At 40.5% G+C, this 23,732-nt stretch overlaps 1 protein-coding gene across 2 annotated transcripts; it reads right to left on the bottom strand.

Moving 5' to 3' along the window:
* Positions 1–984: 984 nt before the first annotated feature.
* PRDM4 (PR domain 4) lies at positions 985–23,533 on the bottom strand. Of its 2 annotated transcripts, none has more exons than XM_006769326.2 (11): positions 23,414–23,533; positions 19,863–19,996; positions 16,624–16,809; positions 13,781–14,575; positions 9,204–9,353; positions 8,132–8,250; positions 7,080–7,165; positions 6,360–6,487; positions 5,411–5,725; positions 3,957–4,125; positions 985–2,622 (listed from the first exon to the last, which is right to left on the bottom strand). In XM_006769326.2, exons 1-11 carry the CDS (start codon positions 23,422–23,424, stop codon positions 2,310–2,312), a joined length of 2,406 nt encoding a protein of 801 aa, XP_006769389.1. In that variant the 5' UTR covers positions 23,425–23,533; the 3' UTR covers positions 985–2,309. The 2 variants fall into 2 exon arrangements, with proteins under 2 accessions (XP_006769389.1, XP_006769390.1); XM_006769327.2 differs by lacking the exon at positions 23,414–23,533 and adding an exon at positions 21,587–21,838.
* Positions 23,534–23,732: the final 199 nt, after the last annotated feature.

Raw genomic sequence — 23,732 nt, 5'->3', positions numbered from 1 at the left:
CTACAGCCATGTATTTTAGGATAGAAACCTGTGCTCACCTAAAACTGGACTGTTTACTGTACATCAACACTGTGAAGGCCCTTTACGCATGTTAACTAACTTAACATCAAACAGTATTATCAAACGGGAAACCTTATTCTCTACTTACAGTAAACAGAGGCATGGAGAGGTCACATAACTTGGCTAAGGTTACAGACCATCTTGCAGCCAAGCCCAGGTTGGAGAATGTTCAGTCGGCTCTAGCGCTCTCATATTCTGCTTCTCAACATGACCATGTCCCCGACACAGCAGCAGAGGCGGCCACCTGCAACAGGCGGAGAAGGCTCAGAGCAAAATCTTGTCAAAGGCCAGTTACTAATATATTCATCTCATGAGAAGAACTTTGAATGTACATTTTAAGTCTAAGAGGTAAAAAATGAAAGATGGCAGTAAATAAGCAGTAAAAGTTACGTTCTCACTTAAAACTGTTTTCCTCTATTGTTTTTGTTTGTTTTTACATTAGTCTTAACCATCTTGGGCAGCATTTTAACCAGCATTAGGCAGTGAAGGAATTTAACCAGCATGAGCTACTGAGATAAAGGGAGAAAGGAAGCTTATAGTTCCAGCACCCATGGTTTCCTGGGAACACGGGTGGCCTGCCTTTGGCATAAGGCTGAACTTGGAGCTGCTCCAGTTGCACTAGAGTTGACCTGCCCTGATAGAGGCAACACCTCAGCCCCCTCCCTCACTGTAGATTAACCACAGCTCTGCAAGGAGGCAGCAGAGTAAAGGCACTACGTTAGGGAGCAACAGGATATAAGCTGGAAACACAGGCAGCAGTTTAAGCAGTTATGCAGACACACATTTCAACACGATCCCTAAGCCATCGTACTTAGGAAATCCTCTCTCCATTTCTAACCTTTAAAAAACTCAAGTTATACCTGATTTTCTCCCAAAGGCTCACTCTTCTCCTTCTTCCCCAAAATGAGATAAGAAAATCCTGTATTTTTTAAAAAGTTTTTATTTTAATCCTTCCTAGAGGAATACAGATTTGAATGCAATACATTCATTCTATAAATACATTAGCAGCAAAACCTTCCCACCAGAGTCCTTGCTACTCCAACCCAGAGGATGTGCCTCAGCGCAGGAGAGCGTGTTCTATCAACCGTCAACTTAAGGATGTCTGCTTTTTGCTGAAAGCATGTGAAACCAGGGGAAAGACCAGACGGATGGAAGAACTAAGCTGGGACCCTGAAAACACACAGACCAAATCCTTTGGTATTCACCGTGTTTAACCAGTGAAGTTCTTCACCAGAAAACTGGGCAGGCCAAGCCTTGCAAATGCCCCAATGTATTTGGAGTCATTTGTCTTTGAGTTGGCAACAGTTTAATGATGTCTTGATCCTTTTCAGAGGGTAAACCAGATATAAAGGATCATTCCCTCCTTCCTTCCTTGGGCCGAGGTGCCTCTTTGCCTGCTGAGTCTACGTGTGCTTATGGCTGGGAGTTAATCCAGCAGGCATTACTTAGCTCTACACCTCCAGGTCCCCTTTGGTTAGGGGCTGGATGCTTTATTGAGAGAGATAGGTCTAAACCTACACAGATGTCTATAGAACAATAACCAGGTGCCTGACCCATAAAAGCTAGTTTCTTGGGCAGTGGCCCCGGCATCTCTCCTTTTCTGTCCATCATGGCCTATTGCATGCCTGCTCCTTTCTTGTCTGCCCTCCAGGCACCTGCTGAAACTTTGGGAAGCAAGATCTACTCTAAATTCCCAAATAGAGATTAAGGCGGGTGGGGCTTTAAACTTGTTAGCTGCAAAGGAGCTTACAAGTTTTCAGCTTACTGCTGTATTCGTCTGTTCTGGGACAAATACGTCACAATAGTCCATATGAAATACAACACTAGAACCACAATCAGCAATTGGGATGACTATGAGGCAGGGATCAAGTTTAGAGTATGTACTACGAAATCCTAGTTCTGGGAAGAAAAGTGAACAATGAAATAATTTAAAATAAATCTTACTTGTTTGGGTAGAAGGCAGCTTTGACAAGGGCATAAATATGACCAGATTATCATGTAAATACAGACCTCAAAAGTTGACTTTCCTTCCCACACATCACTTGAAAATAGGACACATCCTCTCTTTTCCCAACCTGTTTTAGTGTTTGCATTAGGCTATTCCCCATAAGTGCTTTATCCATTCCCAGTCTGTTTTGACTGTTTGCTGGAAGGAAAATCAGAAACCTTTTCATATAAAAACCATTGTAGTGAATAACCGGCTATGTTTTTCCCTTTGCGTTTTCCATCCAAAACATTTGGCATCTCCTTTATTTATGTGCCGGCAGAGACTCATCTGCTGAATACACAGCACTGTTCATCCGACAGTCTTCTGTCCCCACAGCGTCTGCAAGCTCTTCCTCCTCTGAGTCATCCTCTTCTTCCTCCTCTTGTGCTGAAGAACTGGAGGTGGGCCCTTTGCAGGTTTTCAGGTGACGGGTGAGATGATATTTGGTTAAATAAGCTTTTGTACATTTCTCACAGACATAATCCCGCTTTCCTTCATGTGAATTGAGATGTTTCTTTAAATGATTTGTTCTCAAGAACGGCTTGTCACACTTGGGACACTTGATCTGGCGTTCTCTAAGAGGAACACACGAAAAACATTTGGTTGGATTACAAGTGACAACTAAGGCCCACACTTATCCTTCACCACCGCAGGCCCTTGTCAGAGCAGCTCTGCCCGTCTAGAATCAGACATTCTATATGAGATGTAGCACACAGACAAGTCATAAAACATATGTATCGTTTAAACAGCACAGACTGACTTTGCCTATTCTGGCATCCTATGTAAATGGGATCACTCTGGATGTATCTTTTTTGTCTGCTTTTTGCACTCAATATGATATTTGTGAAATTCATTCAAGTGGCTGCGGGTATCAGTAGTCTGTTCCTTAACATTGCGATAAACTACTTACAAATACACAACTTACCTTTTGTTAAGGTATTTTGGTGGTTCCAGTATTTATCATCACAGGCAAGACTGCTACCAACATTTCTATACCTGTATGTTGGCTTGCACATATACATACTCAGGAGCAGTGTAGCTGGATCAAAACATATGCACATCTTCAACTATACTAGATGAAGCTAAACCGTTTTTACAATTTCGTTTTATCTACATACATGTCCATCAACAACCATTTCAGAGTTCCTGTGGCCTACATTCTCACCAACAAGTGGAGACTCAAATTTGAAAATGTTTAAATGTTTGCCAATTGGCCAGTCCTTAGCTGTATCTCAATATGGTGTCAATGGTAACCCCTACAACAAAAATTTACCCAGCTCAAAATGTCAGTGCCAAGGTTTGAGAGCTGAAAAGAACCATAGAGATTATACAGACCAGGAATTCTGAAACTTTTTTGAGCAGTGGAAAGCCCAGTATGTGAAACAGATAAAAGGGGTTACAAGGAGCGGTAAGGTGCAGTGGGAGGCTCTGAAGCCTAGCCACTCTTAGCGTTTCTACTGCCTTCTCCCTCCCAGCAGGAGGATCTTGTGAAGCCACAGAATGTGGAAAACTAAGCCCTGGCCTTTATGGAGCTTACGTCCTAGTGGAGGAGTTACACCATAAACTAGTAAAAATATATAGCATGATAGCAGGTAGTAATGAGCACTGTGAAAAAAATGAAGCCAGGTAAATGGAATCCTATTTTAGGTAAGAAGGTCACGGAGGGCCATTCCTAGATGACATTTAATCAGAGACCTGAAGGAAGTGAGGGAGGAAGACGGGCAGAAGCAGGAAGGTCAGCTTCTGCTGAGGGCCCTCTTCCTGGCTTGTCCTCACAGAGTGGGCAGAGTGAACCCACTCTAGTCTCTCTTCCTCTTAGAAGGACACTAATTCTATCAATGGTGGGTCCGACCTCATGACCTCCTATAAATCTCATTACCGAGGAGCACCGGGCTGTGGGGTAACTTACTGCGTGTGGATGAGCACATGCTGCTTGAGGTCCTGCCTCCGCATAAACAGCTTGTCACAGTAATCACACTTGAGATTCTTCTCGCCAGTATGGATCACCATGTGTGACTCCAGGTGAGCCTTCTGGGTGAAAGACTTGTCACACAAAGTACACCTGTAGTTCTTCTGACCTGCACATTAACCCAAAGGATCACACTGTGACTGAAACCACCACCAGCCTCTCAAGATGAACAGGCCCCGTGTGAGTGTGTGGCAGAGGCAGGAGTAAACAGAACTGTCTGGTAGTTGGAACTTCACTTTCTAGGGCCATCTTCCTAGAACCACCCAGAGCCACTGAATTTACATTCATCAACTAGTGCTAGTGAAGCTAATAAATCTGACCTCCATCTGGGACTGCTTAAATGTATATATATTTTTAATGTTTATAGCAGACATGCTATAAAATATGAAAAAAAAATCACATCATCCTAGGGCCCAGTCTATAGGTAAATATATTTTAACAACCTATATATATATAGTTTTCTCTCTCTTTTTTTTTAAATACATTTTATTGATTTTTTACAGAGAGGAAGGGAGGTAGAGAGTTAGAAACATCGATGAGAGAGAAACATCGATGAGCTGCCTCCTGCACACCTCCTACTGAGGCTGTGCCCATAACCAAGGTACATGCCCTTGACCGGAATCGAACCTGGACTCACAGGCTGATGCTCTACCCTCTGAGCCAAACTGGCTAGGGCTCCCTCTTTTTTTAAACATATCATATGACTTCATAAGCCAGGGATGGAATAAAATTCTTCTAAGAATGCAGAAATCAGATTACACTAGGTCAGAGGTTGGCAAACCTTTCTCAAACTAGTCAGTATTTTAAGTCTTGTGGGCTATGCAGTCTCTGTGACTACGCAGTCTTAATGCAAAAAGATGAGGAAGAATTTTACATTCAAAGATTTGGAGAACAAATGACCCAGCCAAAAAAAAATGAAAACCTCATCAATTATTTTATAGTATGTATGAAAAATGTAAGTGTTCAATGAAAGCAGTTGGTTTAAACTCAAAAAACAAAGTTTTAACAATGTTTACTGAGCAATATTCAAAGGAGAAACGCTGGTTCCGGCTAGTGACCCAGACTGAGCTCTAAAAGGAGGCTCAGGCTATTTTCACAGAATTTCTTTTGCTTTAAGTTCAAACAAATGAATCAACTTCCTGATTATTAACTGCATTTCCCCAGTCTGGGTGCCCAGAAAGTGGAGCATCTTAACTGCTGGAAGAAACTCCCTCTGAGGAATTAGTTATCCTACAAAGATTTACCATCCAATGAAGTCCTGCTGCCTGCCAGTGGGATTCCTTCTCTAACACCTTACCTCAACTCTACCTGCAAGACTACCTCCCTGCAAAGCCTTTACTACTGCCATTTCTAACTGTTGCAAAATTCCACACTGGTGGTCCAATACAACTTACCTGTATGTATCTTGAGGTGGGTCCGCAGGTTGCTGGGATCACTAAAAGCCTTGCTACAGAAATCACACTTGTGGGGCTTCATACCTATGTGACCCATAAAGTGGACATGAAGTTTGGAAGGAGAGATAAAAGCTTGGGGGCACATTGAGCACTTCCACTTCCTTTCTTTGCTGTGGCCGGGCCTGTGGCTGCTGCTGTGGCCCTGGCCAGGAAGATGGCTATGGATGTGGCTGGTCAGGTGGGCTTTGAATTCTGTATAGGAATTGCACTCCTTGCCACAGTTACAGAGGTGCACATCTGGATGTTCAGGAACACCTTGAAAAAAATTAATATCTCCTGATACTTCCATTTTAAAGCGTATTCTTGATATTAATAATTTTTGCTTACAATTTTTCCCTTTTACCCAAATGTCCATCTTGCTACTACCTATAAAAGTAAAATGTCTTATTCAATGCTCTATTTCCAGCCTCTCAAACAGTGCCAGAAACACAGGAAGCACTTAATAAATACTGCACTATAAGGTATATTTCCTAGGGGGAAAAAGTAAGATTCTGTAGCACACACAAACTCAGACATCACTTGTCATCGTGTATCATCATGACACAGTGCAAAGAAAAGCCCAGGAAGGCTAAATCACTCAAGGAGTTCTGCTGTCCTTTATGAACCTCAATTGCAATGGTACTGGCTCAAAAAGCAGCCTGGGGAACTTCAAATTCCCCAAATCAAAGTGCTAACACAAAAGTTCATTTCATATAAACACTGCTTGTCAATAACACTCAGTTTGTGAAGAACCTCAGAGAGTTTAACCTTTCAACAGAGAGGTAATAGTCTGCTTTTATATACACAAAGGTTAGCTGATGTGTTTCAGCGGATATTTAAACCTTTACTTTTTGTCCTTGGTGTTCTTAGGACGCTAGATTCATAACAAACAAGTCGTACATTAACTTACCAATCTGCTGAGCATAATCCCGGCTGTAATAAAAGAGCAGTTCGTTTTCAGGAGGAATATCTTGTGAAGTGTAGAAATAAATTTTTCCATCATGAGGATAAGCCACCAAATTCTGCTCTTCCCGGTTCCTAAATTACATTTAATAGATCAAGCATATTATTTTTGAAATATGTACTAAACACATCATATCCCTAGAGCAAAATCTTCTATGAAAACTTAGATATAATTTTTCTGGGTCACTTTTCTAATTCCCTATCCTATCTAGTGTGAGCGATGTGTGCAGAAACAAAATTCTTACTTCAGTACATCAGTTTATTGCCCTTTACAGTTAGAAACACTACAGTCTGTTACTGAAAGCTAATAAATTAATCTTTACATAAACAATATGACAAAGACACAGAGATAGATAGCTGAACGAGAATTAACCACAACTAACAGTCAATATAAAGAGAAGGTACCCACTGGAAAATCTAATGGTAACAGTATCATTCCTTATTGCACTGGTAACTTGAGTAAACTGTTCATTAAAAGGATAGTTTCTTGTGTTTTCAATCTTAATTACCACTAGTCAACAACTTCTGGAGTGAAGAAGGGGAAAAGCCTTAGGCCTTAAAGTATGTGCAGTGTAATTTGCATTTTCCAGCTCTTCTGCATTTTACACAAAGCTTCCTATTGAAAACCCTCTGAATCATAATTCCTCTCACCCAAAACTACTCTTACCTGGCTTTGCGCACAAACATCATCCAATTACATTCATTTTCGTCAGTTGTAACAATGCAAAATTCTAGGACACCGTTGTGGTATATCTGCCAAGAGAAGGCAAATATACACATCAAATGAACTGACAAGCGATACAAAATGCTACTGAATTAAGACCATTTCACTTAGTTTGCAGCTTTCCTAGTCAATGTGAAAAATACATAGTTGCCTTCTCACATGCCTGTCATTTCACCAGTCCCCCTATTTCTAGCAACCAAATAAAGACCAACAAGAGACCTACAGTCGGTGATCAGTGTACAGAATGGCAGTGTTCTTGATTATTCACATTTTGGCTTGACTGGAAAAGATACACACACAAAAATCAGACAGTCTACTTGTTTTCATCACCTACCACATGGCACAGAACAGCTGAATGGACATTAAGGTCAGAGAACCATCTCTTCTCATTCTTCTCCAATGGACCTAGCATTCTTCTATGTTCCCTTTTGGATACCAAAATTAAAGTCCCCAATACCAGTGGCACCTTACTTTCCAACTGTCCCAGGACTCACTTTCCCCTCACTTCAATTTTACAGCATCATTTCCAGTCAGTCTACTAGGATTCAATATAAACTGTTACAGGATATGTTGTTAAAGAAGACTGTGCTTACAGTCTTCCCTTTAGAAAACTGAGAAGCAACCTTACCTTCTAATTCTAGAACCGTTTCCCAGGCTAAATATTTGAGGAGTGTTTTAGTTTATTATAAAATAAGACTTTCATCATATAAATAAAGCTCATAGCCTCAGCTGTCACAAGTAATTCAAAAGGAGAATCATTTGATTATCTAACAAAATGGAGACTAAAACAGTTTACAGTCTATATTCAATAGCTGGTATTTTGCTATGTAATATACAGAACTTGGCTACCAAGAACAGAAAGGATGGAATATTAAATAAACTGACAGGCAAATGGCACTGTATCATCATGGCCAATTTTGACCTTTACATCACTTTTAACTACCTTATAAAACAAAAACATCCAAACGTCACGCATAAGTTTCATAAACACTGACCTTCCAGATATGGTTAACTGCCTTGTCTGTCCATTCTGCTACTTCCATGGAGTGACTTTGCTGGCCAATGAGAGGCCCAAAGCAAGTCCGCACAGGAATGGTTTCTCCCGTCCACACACCTGTCAGTGGAAGGACACCGACTACACAATCAGTACCTTAAACATCTCCAGACACAGAGAGTGAGTAGCTTAACCCAAGCAAAGAATCTGATTTTCAGGGAACCTGAGAACTACTGGGATTCCAGGACTCCTTAGAGGCAGCTAAGTCATATGAGTATGGAAAATGAAATGAATAGATAAAATGGGCTCAGAAGAAATATGCAAAGAAGTAATATCAGACATTTCTAAACCCAGTCTTATATACAACGAACCAAACCATGTCCCTCCAAATACGTTATTTTGGAGTTATCACATTAAAAGACTAGAGAATATTATTCTATTATAAAAATATAAAGCAACTGCTAAACTTCTAAAATTGTTTGTGCTTAAAGCACTGCTCTATATTATCTAAGCTGTTTCATGTTTTCAACTGACATCAAGCTACAGCTGAAAGAATAATGAACTTTGATTCATATTTTCAAAGAAATGACACAATACTGCAGAAACCATGTTAAAGTCAAATATGGGTAAGCACACTCTGGCAGTATTCTTTATGCTTTTTCCTTAGAGTATTAGACTACTTACACTCAATTTCAACATCTTTTGTAACAAACGGTTATCAGTGGTGAATTTTGCATGTTTCTATAAAAGAAAGAAGTTTCAAAGAGTGTTTTGTCATGGTAATTCTTAGTGGATGCTACAGTGAGACTAAAAGGGAAATCTTCAAAGACTCAGGCCAGGATTCTCTCCTCTATTCAATTCTGACTCTAAGTAAGGAGACCACTTCCAATAAAGTTTTCAACTTGATTTATTCCTATCACCACTGGACAAGACAAATATTCCCTAAAAGGATAAATCCTAAGCCATAAATTGACTTTTGGGTCAACCAAATAGTCACTAAATTATACACGCCCACTTTTACAACTCTGCCTCACAAAGAAAGAAGACACTTGAGGGGGTTTTATGGTTCTTACCAACTTCTGCTCCCACAATTGACTGGCGGAGAACAAGCTGCTTGGGGAGAGAAAGCCGGGCTCTGCTCTCTATTGGAGCGTCAGGAACAAAAGTCACCGGTCCGTGCTCAGGGCAGTCGGAGGGATAGGCCCGGTCACAGAGGGTGCACCCTGCAGGCGGAAAATGTGAGAAACACAAATGAGTTCACCTCAAGCAGGCTAAATTACCACCTGCTCTTCGAGTTAAACACCAATTACTAAACTGTAACCAGTAAGAAGCAAGGTTCCAGCAGAAATACTTTAATCAAAGAACTACTCTTGCCAAAACCGGTTTGGCTCAGTGGATAGAGCGTCGGCCTGCGGACTGAAAGGTCCCAGGTTCGATTCCGGTTCGATTCCAGTCAAGGGCATGTACGTTGGTTGCGGGCACATCCCCAGTGGGAGATGTGCAGGAGGCAGCTGATCGACGTTTCTCTCTCATCGATGTTTCTAACTCTCTATCTCTCTCCCTTCCTCTCTGTAGAAAATCAATAAAATAAAAAAAAAAGAACTACTCTTACACTAAAATATCTATCAACTCATCTCTCTCTTCAGCAAGATGTGACTTTTTCCTTTTGATCTAACAGGACAAGTTTCCTATTCAGTACCTAAAAGCAAGATTGATTAAAAAAAATAACACTACATTTACTTTAAGAATCAAGTTTTAAAAAAATCAAATTCAGTCATCCCTGGACACATCCTCTCATATGCTTTAAATTATCTCTAGGTTACTTATAATACCTAATACAATGTAAATGCTATGTAAATACTTGTTATACTGAATTGTTTAAGGATCAACTTTCTGTAATTTTTTTTCTATCTGCAGTTGGTTCAATCTGCAGATGCAGATCCTGTGGATACAGAGGGCCGACTGTACACTACTCCTTACATTAAGTAGATAATATGATGTTCTGCAGCCTGAAACTGGATTCCAATTCTATGAACTATAAGAGGAAACTGGGCTGAAATGCTGTCAGTCATGCAAAGCAGAGATGACAGAGCCAGCGGCATCTCTGTTCTCTTTTGCTTCACCATAAACAAGCTGGCCAACCAGATTTTGATGGCAGATTTTTAAGCCAAAAAAGTATTTATAACCTGCTCTTTGGGCCAGCAGGCAGAATACATTCTTGCAGACACATCTGCTTAAAATTCTTAATTTCTCACTTTTCATATGACCTTTGTATACTGTTGTCTATGCTTACTATAACTTCACTTTCACAAGCTCATGAGTGTCCTTCCTCTCCATAAATCTTTTGCTCTATTCTTTTATTTTTCTTTCTCTCTGTTAAGGAAATAAATTCATGCCTCTATTAGCCAATGACTGAGTTCAAACTTTCCCAATTGTTCACAAAATAAGTGGAATCCATAAACCTTAGAACCACTGCCATCCAAGTGTCTTTTTCTCCTAAGTAATCATTAGAAAATCTACTTAAACGGCATAAGGTGTCAAAGTTTTCATATTTAGCTGAAGAGTAATAACATATTACTTCAACTACTGCTTGGTTAAAAAGTCTTTGAATATCCAATTAGAGATCTCCCATCCTTGATGAGAACTGATTAATGAGAAGGGAATCACCTCCAAACAAAGGAGATTCAGATTTCATACAACAGAAAATGCTTAGCTGTTTCTCCAAAGATATACAAATGGCCAGTAAGTACATGTACAGGGACTCAACATCATTATTCATTAGGGAAAGGCAAACCGGACAATAAGATGTCACTTCACACCCAAAAAGATGATTATAATAAAACAGAAAGAAAGTGCTGGCAAAGATGTGGAAAAACTGGAAGCTTGATATACTGATACTGGAAATATAAATTGCTGCAGCCACTCTGGCAATTCCCCCAAAAAGTTAAACATAAAGCAATTTTCCATTCTTACAATGAGGCAAAAGTAGGTTTACAGTTGTGAGTACACGAAACTGAGTTTATTCTTGTTTAATTATTGTATTTTTTTCCGTATGAAAAACTGTAAAGCTACTTTTGTCCCATCCTGCATATCCAATAAAATTTAAAACATGTTCATTCAAAAACTTGTACAGGGTGGGGCAAAGCAGGTTTACAGTTATAAGTATGCGAACCAGTTATTTTATTCTTGTATTATTATTTATTATTGTATTATTCTCCATACAAACAACTTCAAACCTACTTTTGCCCCCCACTTTATATAAATGTTCCTAGCAGCATTACTCATAATAGCCAGAAAGGAGAAACACAAATGTCCATAAACGATAAACAAGATGTGGAATACACACACAATGAATATTACTCTCTCATAAAAAAGAATGAAGTACCGATGCCTGCCAAAATACAGATGAGCCATGGCAACATTATGCTAAGGGAACAAAGCCAGACACAGGAAGCCACAGATTGTATGACTCCACTTACATGAAATGTCAGAATAGGCAAACCCATGGAGATAGCAAGTAGATTAGTGGTTACCTGGCCATGGGTTGGGGCGATGATGAGTGACTGCTGATGGGGTTTCTTTATGGGGTGATAAAAATGTTTTGGAATTATGCCCTGACTGGTTTGGCTCAGTGGATAGAGCATCGGCCTGCGGACTGAAAGGTCCCAGGTTCAATTCCGGTCAAGGGCATGTACCTTGGTTGTGGGCACATCCCCAGTAGGGGGTGTGCAGGAGGCAGCTGATCGATGTTTCTCTCTATCTCTCTCCCTTCCTCTCTGTAAGAAATCAATAAAATATATTTTAAAAAAAGTTTTGGAATTATACAGTAGTAATGGTTACATAACCTTGTCAATATACTAAAAATTACTGAATTATACACTTTAAAATGTGAATTATATCTCACTTTTTAAAAACACATTTAGAAGAGGATCCCACTTTTTAAAAACAGATCAACAGGCTAAATTAATGAGTCTACATTATATTCCCAGATGAAATACTTAAAATTGACCCTAGCTGGTTTGGTTCAGTGGATAGTGCTGGCCTGTGGACCGCAGGGTCTGGGGTTCGATTCCCGCCAAGGGCACGTAGCTTGATTACAAGTTCCTCCCTGGCCCAGACTCTGGTCAGGGCTTGTGCAGGAGACAACCAATCAATGTGTTTCTCTCACATTGGTATTTCTGTCTTTCCCCTCTCTTCCACGCTCTCTAAAAATCAACAGAAAAAATATCCTCGGGTGAGGATTTTTTTTTTTAATTTTTAATTGTAAATTTGAGACTGAAAAGGTTAATAGGAAATGTCTCCCCATTGCTTGACTTCTGCAACACCAGAAGATTCATTCTACGTACTTTTCTCACCTCCTGATCAGTCTACTCTGGAAGCTCTTTGCTGCTGTATCGTAATATCCCAGCCCTTTTGACATTCCACTCTTACTAGATGATTTCACCCCCCTTCCATGGCCATGATTAATACCTAATGCTGAAGATCCCTACATATTTCCAGACAGATCTCTGAGCTCCAGATTCGACTTCTCATTAGACATTTCTACTACGCATCTTATGGACACTAAAATCAGCATGTCTAAAATTGGCTTCACCATCACTCCTCAAAAAAATTCACCTACTCCTCCTCCACCAATCATTATCCTAAGAAAGTGTTACTACCATCCACCAGTTTTCCTTGCCAAAAACCAGGGTTTTCTTCCATAACCCTTCCTTCCCCTAACTTCATCCACTCAACAAGTTTTGCTTAGTTCTTGTAAACATCCTGCACTTTTCCTCAACCTTTACTTCTACTCCGTTAGAAAAATCACCTTTATGACATCTTCTTTACCTACTTGCCTCTAACTAGCCTCCCCTGGTAAGTTCCCCTGCCTCTTCCATGCCCTGGTTAGGTGCCCCCCTCCTTAGGCCCCTTTAGCACCTTGCACTTAATCCCATCTCCGCACTTATCACACCGTACGCAATAGCCTGTTTACTTGCCTATGCCTCCCATCAGACTACAAGCTCCTTAAAGGCATGTGCTGGCTCTTATCAACCGTTTTCTCCCCAGCATCCAGCAGAGGCTGGCATATAATAAGCAATCAACATGTTTCCTGCATAAATGAAGTATGTGGTGACACCAACAAATTGTTTTTTTATACTACTTTTTTTTGTTACCCTATAAAAAGAACTTTTACATGAGCAACTATGGTAATTTATATACATTCTGAGCAAAAACAAAATTGTATCCACCTGTATTTCTCCATTGGGATTTTTAAAAAGTGCACAATTTAATAAATGTTATGTTGAAGAGCATAAGGCATGTCACACAGACTACCTTACTAAAGTTTATTCCTGTAATTAACTATTTGTGAAACCTTGGGAAATACCTTATGTATTTTGGGGCTAAGCTTATCTGTAAATTACAGAAATGACTCTGTTTCCTTACTTCAGGAGGATGTTGTAAGAACCAATGAAATGTCTATGTATCATTTGACTAACCTGAGGAAAAGGCACCAGATTAATATAAAGGACACTACTAAGCAAGGAAAAATTACAAAGCCTAGTTACTTTATAAACTTCTTTAACACCTGACTTTGTGACTAAGACTGTTAGGAATAATGGCCCTTTCCACCAATATTTCCAAAACAAAAAAGGCTAAGCACACTCACAAATTGTAAACAAGGTTGCCATATTTTCTTTGTTTGAATTGGAATCTTCCATTTGCAGTGAAGGTGGTACAAAAGAAAGACTGTCTGAAGATACATCTACATGACCTGTTCCCATAGCAACCTCCTGGGCGATGGAGGAGACAGCCACAGGTTCTAGGCTTAGGCCAACTTCATGGAGGGAAACAGATTCTAGGGAGGCGAGGTTGTGTGAGGTAGAGAGTGCCACGCTTACAGAGTTGGTGCTCATGGCCACGGTGTGAATAGAGTCACTGAGGGCACTGTCAGACATCCCGTTGACCCGACTTGCAATGTGGTCTGTCTCCATGACCACAGGGAGCTCCAGGCCATTCCCATGAATGGGTATCACACCACCATGCCCTACAGTGTCTGCCGCAAGGTTGTTGCTCACAGAATCCACAGACAGAGGTTCATGACTTCTGGAGCCATTTGGGAGTTGAGAATGCTCGCCTGCAACACCATCCATTGTAAGCTCTTCTGCCATTCCATCTGTAGAGATGGGGCTAGTAACCCTAGAGACGTTCTCCATAGTGATTGTTGTGTCCAAGGCCACCTCATGGCCATCACTGGGATGAAGACTTTGGGCACCGTGTGTGTTCACAGAGCGAGAGTCTATTGAAACAATGCCTTGTTCTAATCCAACATTTCCATTGGACTGGTAGGGATCTAGTGCTGAAGGGTTGTTGGCGATAGATAATGCTGTATTACCATCAACATTTATGGAGTTGGGGTGGATGTACTGAGGAGGTGGTCTGTCAGCTAAATAAGACAAAATGCCTGAGAAAAGGAAAAGATAACAGATTTTTTAATACATTGTTAAAATAAAAAATTCCAAATGCTAGAGCTACGAATACAACTAAATTAAAATAATCTCCTATCTACTTCTTTGGTTTGATCCATATATATATATATATATATACGCACACTTTATAAATAGCAACATACATATAACATAATTCAGTTTTTCCTATGAAACTCAGAAATCATAAAAAATTAACTGTGTTCCTTTGACGTCCCTAGAAGTTAATCATTTAAATATTGCCTTTTATACATGGTGGGAATTCCTGAGTCCTAAGATGCTAGAATTTGCTCTATAAGAATTAAAATGTAAAATGATTTAAAACTATATCTTCCATGTGAAAAAATAAAATTTAATATAACTTATTAAAATATCATAATACACTATCAGCGGTTCTCAACCTGTGGGTAGCGACCCCTTTGGCAGTCGAACGACCCTTTCACAAAGGTCGCCTAAGACCATCCTGCATATCAGATATTTACATTACAATTCATAACAGTAGCAACAGTACAGTTATGAAGTAGCAACGAAATTAATTTTATGGTTGGGTCACAACATGAGGAACTGTATTATATTTAAAGGAAGGTTGAGAACCACTGGGGTAGGGGCTTCTATCTAAACCCACATATTGGGATTCTTATTGAACTTGGACAACGGATGAGGGTCCCGGGTTCGATTCCAGTTAAGGGCAAGCACCTTGATTGCAGGCTCAATCCCTAGCCCTGGTTGGGGCACATGTGAGAGGCAACCAATTGATATCTCTCTCTCACATTGATGTTTCTCTCTGTCTCTCCCTTTCCCTTCCACCCTCTCTACAAATCAATGGAAAAATATTATTGGGTGAGGATTAACAAAAACAACAACAAAAGGATATTATGAAAACCAGGTAGTAGTTGAGGAAAATAACTATGTAAAAACAGAGAAAAATATTAAGTGAAAAAAGTAAGGATACACAATTGTATAAAATATACAATCTTAATTACAAAAAAAAACAGTAAAATCTATACACCAAAATAAAAGACAGGAAGGATGATGGGACTATGAATGGTTTCCCTATTTGCTAAATTATCTAAAATAAGCATTTAATAACTTTTGTAACAGAATAAAAGTTCAATAAAGCCCTGGCTGGTTTGGCTCAGTGGATAGATCATTGGCCAGAGGACTGAAGGGTCCTGCGTTTGATTCCGGTCAAGAGCACATGTCTGTGTTGCAGGCTCGATCCCCAGTAGGGGGAGTACAGGGGACAGCCAATTAATGATTCTCATCATTGATATTTCTCTCTCTCCTTCTCCCTTCATCTCTGAAATAAAAAAAAAATTTAATTTTTAAAAAGTCAATAAACTTTATAATAAACAATGACACTAGCAGAACATGTGGTTGGCAGGAATTACAATTACAGGATTATAAAACTGAGCCAAGGAGATGCTGGAAGAGAAGGAGAAAAACTGCTATGTGCCATTAGGGAATAAAGCTTAGTCAAACTACAATTATTAATAACTAGAGGCCCGGTGCACAGATTCGTGCACTGGTGGGGTCCCTCGTCCTGGCCTGCGGGGATTGGGCCAATACTGGCTCTCCGACATCCCCCAAGGGGTCCTGGATCGTGAGAAGGCGCAGGCCAAGCTGAGGGACCCCACCAGTGCACAATCAGGGCCAGAGAGGGACCATAGGAGGGCTCCAGGGTGCGTCTGGCTCATCTCGCCCAGTCCCGATTGGCCGGACCCCAGCAGCAAGCTAACCTAGTGGTTGGAGCATCTGCCCCCTGGTGGTCAGTGCACATTGTAGTGACTGGTCAAACGGTCGTACGAATAGTTGGACACTTAGCATATTAGCCTTTTATTATATAGGATATGTTATCTGTATATTCTAAAAGGAAAAGTACATAACTATAAACAGATAGTTTTCCTGACCAAGATATTTAATATCTCATTGTGACAAACAAAAAGACATTATTCAGTTCTTCATGCACTGAGGTTGAGTCAGCCCTATTCTTTCTTCTAACCTCCCAAAGAACTATCATACTTACCAGGTAAAATGGTCCTGAAGTAACTGCTCTCCAGGTGGGGGTAAGGTGGTGGAGGTAGGGTGTAGTTTCTTTCGGGTAACCCGCACATCACCCCTCGATCGCCAATACCCATTGGCAGCATCAGAGACAAAGCAGATGGCAGAGAGCTCAGGGAGGGACCCAGGTTTGGAATTGCCACTGGCAGGCCTACAAAAAAAGAAAAAATGTTTAAGTACTTTAACACTTTGTTGTACACCTGAGAGTAATACAAAATAATACTGAATGCAAACTATAATTGAAAAATAAAAGTACTTAAAAAAATCTCTGTACAATCACTAACTAAACTTAGAAAGGCTGTTGCATGTGAGCAAAAATCTCACTGAGTAGCCCTTCACATCCCTGATAGGTACATCCACAAAATGTCACAAAGTTAGTTCTCAAGTAGTTTTTAAATACCAAACTGATCCTCCAATTGTCTATATTGCTCTTTAGTACCAAACATTTAATTGCAACTAAAAACCTAGTTTAAATAGGATTTAACAAATCAAATTATATAGAGATACAAAAATGGGAAGAAATATAAGGGAGTCCATAGGAATGATCTCTGAATAGTGCTATTACAGAGTTGTTTTTTAAACCTATTTTTACTTTATAATAGTTTCCATTTCATACAGTGAGAATATTTCACTTCTGAAAGTTCATAGATATGCTCCTACTTGGAAAATCTAGTTTAAAGTTAGACGTGAAATTGTATATAAATAGTTTCATAGTCTTTTGAATATATGCTGTACTTCATGATTAAAAGAATATAACCCTTAGATCAGGGGTCCTCAAACTATGGCCTGTGGGCCACATGCAAATACAAATATTATATTTGTTCCCGTTTTGTATTTTTTACTTCAAAATAAGATATGTGCAGTGTGCATAGGAATTTGTTCATAGGTTTTTTTAAAAAACTATAGTCCAGCCCTCCAACGGTCTGAGGGACAGTGAACTGGTCCCCTGTTTAAAAAGTTTGAGGACCCCTGCCTTAGATTGTCTCTACCTGAAAGTATACCTATCTGCAAAGTGTTGAAGTGACTCTTAATGCCTAAGTATCATAATGAATACTCACCAACACAGCCAATGCTGATCTGCATTATTTTTTGCCAGTGGCAATTATTTTTTAATAGGCTTTTCCTCCTAAACAAGTGTACTCTAAAAGGAATGCCTAAGAGATAATCAAATGAATTAACAACAAATACTTAAAACATTTTTTGGATACTTAAAGGAATGTAAAGAGCCCTTGCTATGATGAAACTTATTTAACTCTACATTTTAGTAATGAAGCAGTAACTTATTTAAACAATTTATACAAGGTGTCCCCCCCCCAAAAAAAAATGTATACATACTTTAACAGCTGATAGCTCAATTTTGAAAATGAAAGGTATTTTAATAAACACTGCCTTGATAATTATTCAAAGTGTGTGTATACATTTTTGGGGGACACCCTACAGATTCAAATACTCTTTTTTGTTGTTATTCTTAATGCTTACCTGAGGACATTTTTTCCACTGATTTTTAGAGAGTGGAAGTGAGGAGGAGAGACAGAGAAACATTGATTGGTCACCTCCTGCACACTCCACAACCTGGGTCCGGGACCATGGTACATGCCCTTGGCAGGAATTGAATCCATGACCCTTCAATCTGAGGGTTGATGCTCTATCCACTGAGCAAACCAGCTTGGGCAGATTTAAATACTCTTAACCCTACCAGACCTGAGGCCCTGAACCTAACTGTCCCCTATACCTGGGCTCCTGAGCATTAAAGAGAAAAAACCAACATGATATAGAAAAATGTTAGTTACATGCAAACAAGTGGTTAGAATAAGATGGAACTTGGAGACATTGTAGAAAATAGGTCTAGGCAAAGTACTGAAAATTAGGTACAGCGGTATAGCGGCAGATTCGGAAATTACTGAAAAATCGGTACAGTGGTCTGGTAGGGTTAAAACATTAACTCCTATTTTGATCAAGAAAGTACAATATATTACAATGCTGTAGGTCCTTAGGAATCGCTAGCTTACTTGTTTCAAGAGAAAAAGAAAATTGAACTAGGCAGATAAAAAGGTCTTAAAAGAATAATGTTGGTGGAAAATGAGCTTCTCCTGTACTCTTATTCTTTCTGAATATTGAGCTCCATCTCTGGCGCTTCCTCTTTCCCCATAATTCTAGGCCTGGCATATTTGCAGTTGCCAATTTCAGATGTAGAAAGTAAAGCTCAACTTCTCATGCTTTTTAAGAACATTTAGTAGAGCAACTTTAATTCTCCTCTATCAAGCAGGGACAAAATGCCAAGATAAATAGGTAATCTTATATAATAAAAGCCTAATATGCAAATCAACTGAACAGCAGAACAATCAGTGGAATGACCAGTGGCTATGAAGTGCACTGACCGCCAGGGGATGAACGCTCAACGTAGGAGCTGCCCCCAGCTCGCAGGCCTCCCAGGTCAGCCAAGGCGGGTGCCAGCAGGGGCTCCCAGATCACCCTGCTGGTCACCCAACAGATCGGCCCTGATCGCTAGCCAGGCCTAGAAACCCTATCTATGCACTAATTTCATGCACCAGGCCTCTAGTTATATATAATAAAAGGCTAATATACAAACTGACTGAATAGTGGAACAACCAGTCATTGTGACACACACTGACCACCAGTGGGCAGACGCTCAATTCAGGAGCTGTCCCCTGGTGGGCAGTGTGCTCCCACAGGGGCAGTGCCACTCAGCCAGAAGCCGGGCTCACAGGCTGGCGAGTGCAGTGGCAGTGGCGGGAGCCTCTCCCACCTTTGCGGCAGCGCTGAGGTTGTCCAACTGACGGCTTGGGCCTAAGCCATCAGTTGGACATTCCCTGAGGGCTCCCGGACTGAGGAAGGGCGCAGGCTGGGCTGAGGGACCGCTTCCCCCCCACCCCCAACAAGTGCACAAATTCCATGCACTGGGCCTCTAGTCTTAGATAAAATACCAAGTCAATTACAGCTCTAAACAAAAGGTCACCAACTGAAGAAGAGGACTGTCAGAAAAAGCTGCTACTCCTATCCACCAGAACTCCAACACTCTACAAAAATGTCTTCTTTCACTGTGCAACTGCATGTGGAACTGCCACTCAGACCTGCTTGGCTTCTCTCTTCCACTCTTAAAGGGGCTCTGACCCCATCTGGGCTCTATTTAGAATTGATAATGCAATAAGTGTTGACATGCAGTTGCTGTCCCTTACCACTCACCTGGGGCAGGGATGGCATTGTGAGTGGGTGAAGCAGCCAACCCCAGGTGACTCCCTGAGACTGGCAAGGCATTGCTCACAGAGGATGAAGTCAACTGCTCCATCCCCACTGGGCTCAGGTTCATTTCATTCATCCTAAGAAAGAGCACAGTAACCAGTTATGCAAACAATTAAAGTCAGTGAGTCTGCTTAAGGAACTCAAGAACCTAAAACTTGACCAACTAGAATTTCATTTTTATGCTCACATCTTAAACAGGACTGTACCTTGTTTCAATCAGGCCTGCCTTGTTCCAAACCCTATTCACACTACCTAAAGCAAAGTTTGCAATCCTTAGCGCACAATGGCAATGAGGGTTGGGTTGTTTTTTTAAACCACCCAAGTTTTTTCTTTCACAGGATCTGTTTTCTTCAGTTGGCTTATTACTTTAAACCAAGGCTTTTACAGATGTTTGTTATAACCTGCACAAAGAATATTCGCTAATTCTTTTCACCAGGAGTTAAAATGATACTGGATCTGAGTTAAAGTATTAATGGTATAAAAAAGCACCATACATTCTCATGGATCAGCATTTTATTAAAATTCTGTATCAACATTTAATTAATTATCTTAATGACATCCTCCACATATTGAGGTTTGTTATGTAACCCTTATCAGATACTTTTTGAAAAATTACTTCCTATCTCTCGCTTCTTCAAAATAAGGTAAAGAAACTGAGTCTCAGAGGGCCTGTCATAATCCCCAAATCACACAGCAATTAAATGGAAGAGCACAGATTATGCTACAAAATAATGCCAAAAAGTTTTTCCATACACCAACTTTTCATCTACAGAACACTTTTGCAAGAATCACATTTTCTATGCAATCCATGTTGTATTGCCATTAACATCATTAGAATAAGAGTAACATTGATTAGAACAAAACACTATTAGAGGTTGTTATTGATAAGTATTAGTTCCTATGTCAGTCTGTCATATTAAAAATATTATATTTCAAGAAGCTAGCCAACAAGTTATCCAAAGAGGGATACTAATGACCTCCAAGCCTTATAGTATCACAGTAATGCATGTTCTGCGTGTGCCTTTGTACATGGGAGAGGTGAAGGGGAAGAGAAATCAAATGTGTCCACATATTCCTTAGCCGTGAAAACAAACCTAATAGGCTTTTTAATTCTGAACAATGGCAGATCAGCTATCAACCAACCTGAAAATAATTAAAAGCTAACACTTATTACTCTTGTTCTATGTGTGTTAGGCACAGAGTTTAGTGATTTACATGTAATTATCTCACCTAATCCTTGTAACTACTGGGAGGTAAGGAATATTCTTAATCCCATTTTAAAAATGAGGAAACAGACTCAGAGACACTAAGAAACTTAACCACAGATTACATAACAAGTGGCAGACTTGAGATTTAAATCCAGGTCCGCCTAATTTCATAAAACAAAACTCTTAACTGAAATTGAAAAAGACAGTTACAATAAAAGAACCATTTTGCAAAAAAAATCAATAAAAATAATTTTTAAAAAAAGAACCATTTTGCCTTTTACACAGTCCCAATAGATTAAGATCTGTGTATTTATATAGTGGGGTATGCTTCAAGTCCTGCACAGACCTGTTCCTGCACTATTCTATATTCACAGGCTCCAACCTTATCCCTGGCCACGTATCTCATAAAGCTAAGCTCCCAGACATTAATAAAGTACGTTAGGCCAACGAGCATACTACCTTGTACAGAGCGCGCACTCTGAAATACTTGAGACTGGATGGAGCTGTGTACGCTCATCCTACTAGAAAGACAACTAGAAGCACATGACAAATGAGGGGCACCTGATAAAGGAAAGCACCTTTATAACAGTAATTATGCTATAAAAAGTGTAAAAAAATTTCTTATAGACTAAAGAAACCACAGCAACCTTAATTTTGAAAGTTTCTCGGCTTGGGTTACTTTAAAACAGACTTTTCCCGGAAATTGTTATACCTAGAGTTTTTAGTCAAAACTCAATCACTGGAGCAGCAATGACCTAGAACAAATTGGTTACAATGATTTTTTAAAGTACAATTAAAACTCTGAAGCTTCGAATACCATTCTGAAAATTCCTGAACACTAATCTGTGTGATAATCTTGAGATAAAAATCAAAACGGTGTTTCTAGGTTGACTTCTAAAACCAGTTTAAACCAGATTTCAATGTGAGAGGCTCAGCAGATTTCTGCTGTTGTGAGTCACCAAAAAGTGATGACCTCAGCAGCCATGAACCAAAGGTGGCTGGTATCCCACAGAGACAGCAGATGAGGGGAATTTACAATATGACCCTCACCCGATACTCATTCTAAAATGCAATTCTATCCTAACCACCTTTCTCAAAAGGGATTCCTTCCTCGCTCCGTACAAAATCATTTCCTTCACACTTGTACCGTTGAATGCTTCCCACTGACCTATAGGTATGAGCCATGTGCCAGGTGCTGATCTTAAAACTTTACTTAGAACAGCCATTCTCAACCTTCCTAATGCCGCGACCCTTTAATACAGTTTCTCATGTTGTGGTGACCCCCAATTTCATTGTTACAAATTAAACATAATTAAAGCATAGTGATTACTCACAAAAACAATATGTAATTATATATGCGTTTTCCGATGGTCTTAGGCGATAGGCGACCCCTGTGAAAGGGTTGTTCGATCCCCAACGTGGTCGCGACCCGAAGGTTGAGAACTGCTGACTTAGAACGACATATAATATAGCAACTAACACTAACGAAAATGCAGTCATTTTGCAAAATGCAATAAATAGAGTCATTTCAATGGCTTTGTTTTCTGCATCCTAAGCATAAGGCTTATGAAAAGGCTCTAAAAGACCAGCCATCTAGAACTATTTCTGTACTGTACTGACATGGTACCCAAAAGTACCTAACTTTAAACATCTGCATCAAGGTTTTAGAGTTAAGAACTTAATTTCTCCACTATACAGGCCAGATGGCAAGGAACCGAGGGAAATCCAAAGTGAGGCCTGCTGATGAGCTGAACGCACACCTTGGAACCCAGACAAAAATAGTATTAAACGCTCAATCAAGTCGAAGGCACAGGATAAAGGTGTCAACGAGCCAACGATGACGTATGGCTAATCTGGAGCAACTGTGCACATGTGAAGATAGGCTGAATGAGAGTCTAGTCTAGTCAACCCCAGTTTCTGGGGTTCTGGTTGCTCCGGGGCGCGAATCCGTATTTACAACCCGCATTTGTACTCTTCCCAGTGTCACCCACAACGAAGGCACTCAAAACTCTCACGTTGCCCTGACCGGTTTGGCTCAGTGGATAGAGCGTCGGCCTGAGGACTCAGGAGTCCCAGGTTCGACTACGGTCAGGGGCTTGGACCTTGGTTGCGGGCACATCCCCAGTAAGGAGTGTGCAGGAGGCAGCTGATCGATGTTTCTAACTCTCTATCCTTCTCCCTTCCTCTATGTAAAAAAATTAATAAAATATATTTTAAAACAAAAACTCTCACGTGCCTGATGTTTTCCGAAGACGCCGCCAGCCCTGAGCCCACCTCACAACTCACCTGGGATGCATCTGCTTGGGGCCAAGTACCAGCGAAAAGGGCACACGCGGGGCGGGGAAGCTGCATCGGGGCTTGCGTCCCAGGGTCACGTGCTACTGCATCTCGCTCACAACCGCTGCACACCGGTCGTGAGCTGGGACATGCCGGGGGGCACTCGGGACTTCTCCTCCCGAAGCTTCGGGAGGGGGGCTGCCCAACCTGTGGGAGAGGACGGGGCGGTCACCAAAACACGGGGAGACTGCAGTCTCCTCCCTTCGCCGCCCGAGAGTCTGGGCCTGGGACACCGCCTCCCAAAGGCGGTGAACTCACCCGCCCCAGG

This window comes from Myotis davidii, unplaced genomic scaffold (assembly GCF_000327345.1).
Source record: "Myotis davidii unplaced genomic scaffold, ASM32734v1 scaffold120, whole genome shotgun sequence".
NCBI classification, from domain to species: Eukaryota; Metazoa; Chordata; class Mammalia; order Chiroptera; family Vespertilionidae; genus Myotis; species Myotis davidii.
This window is presented reverse-complemented; position numbering and strand designations above follow the sequence as displayed.

Bases quoted from the DNA above. Each gene is read 5' to 3' on its own strand.
- PRDM4 (XM_006769326.2), bottom strand. The intron at 8,251-9,203 runs GTAAGAACCATA...TTCCACTGACAG, and splicing joins AATTGTGGGAGCAGAAGTTG to GTGTGTGGACGGGAGAAACC. The intron at 2,623-3,956 runs GTAAGTTACCCC...TGTTCCTCTTAG, and splicing joins CATGTGCTCATCCACACGCA to AGAACGCCAGATCAAGTGTC.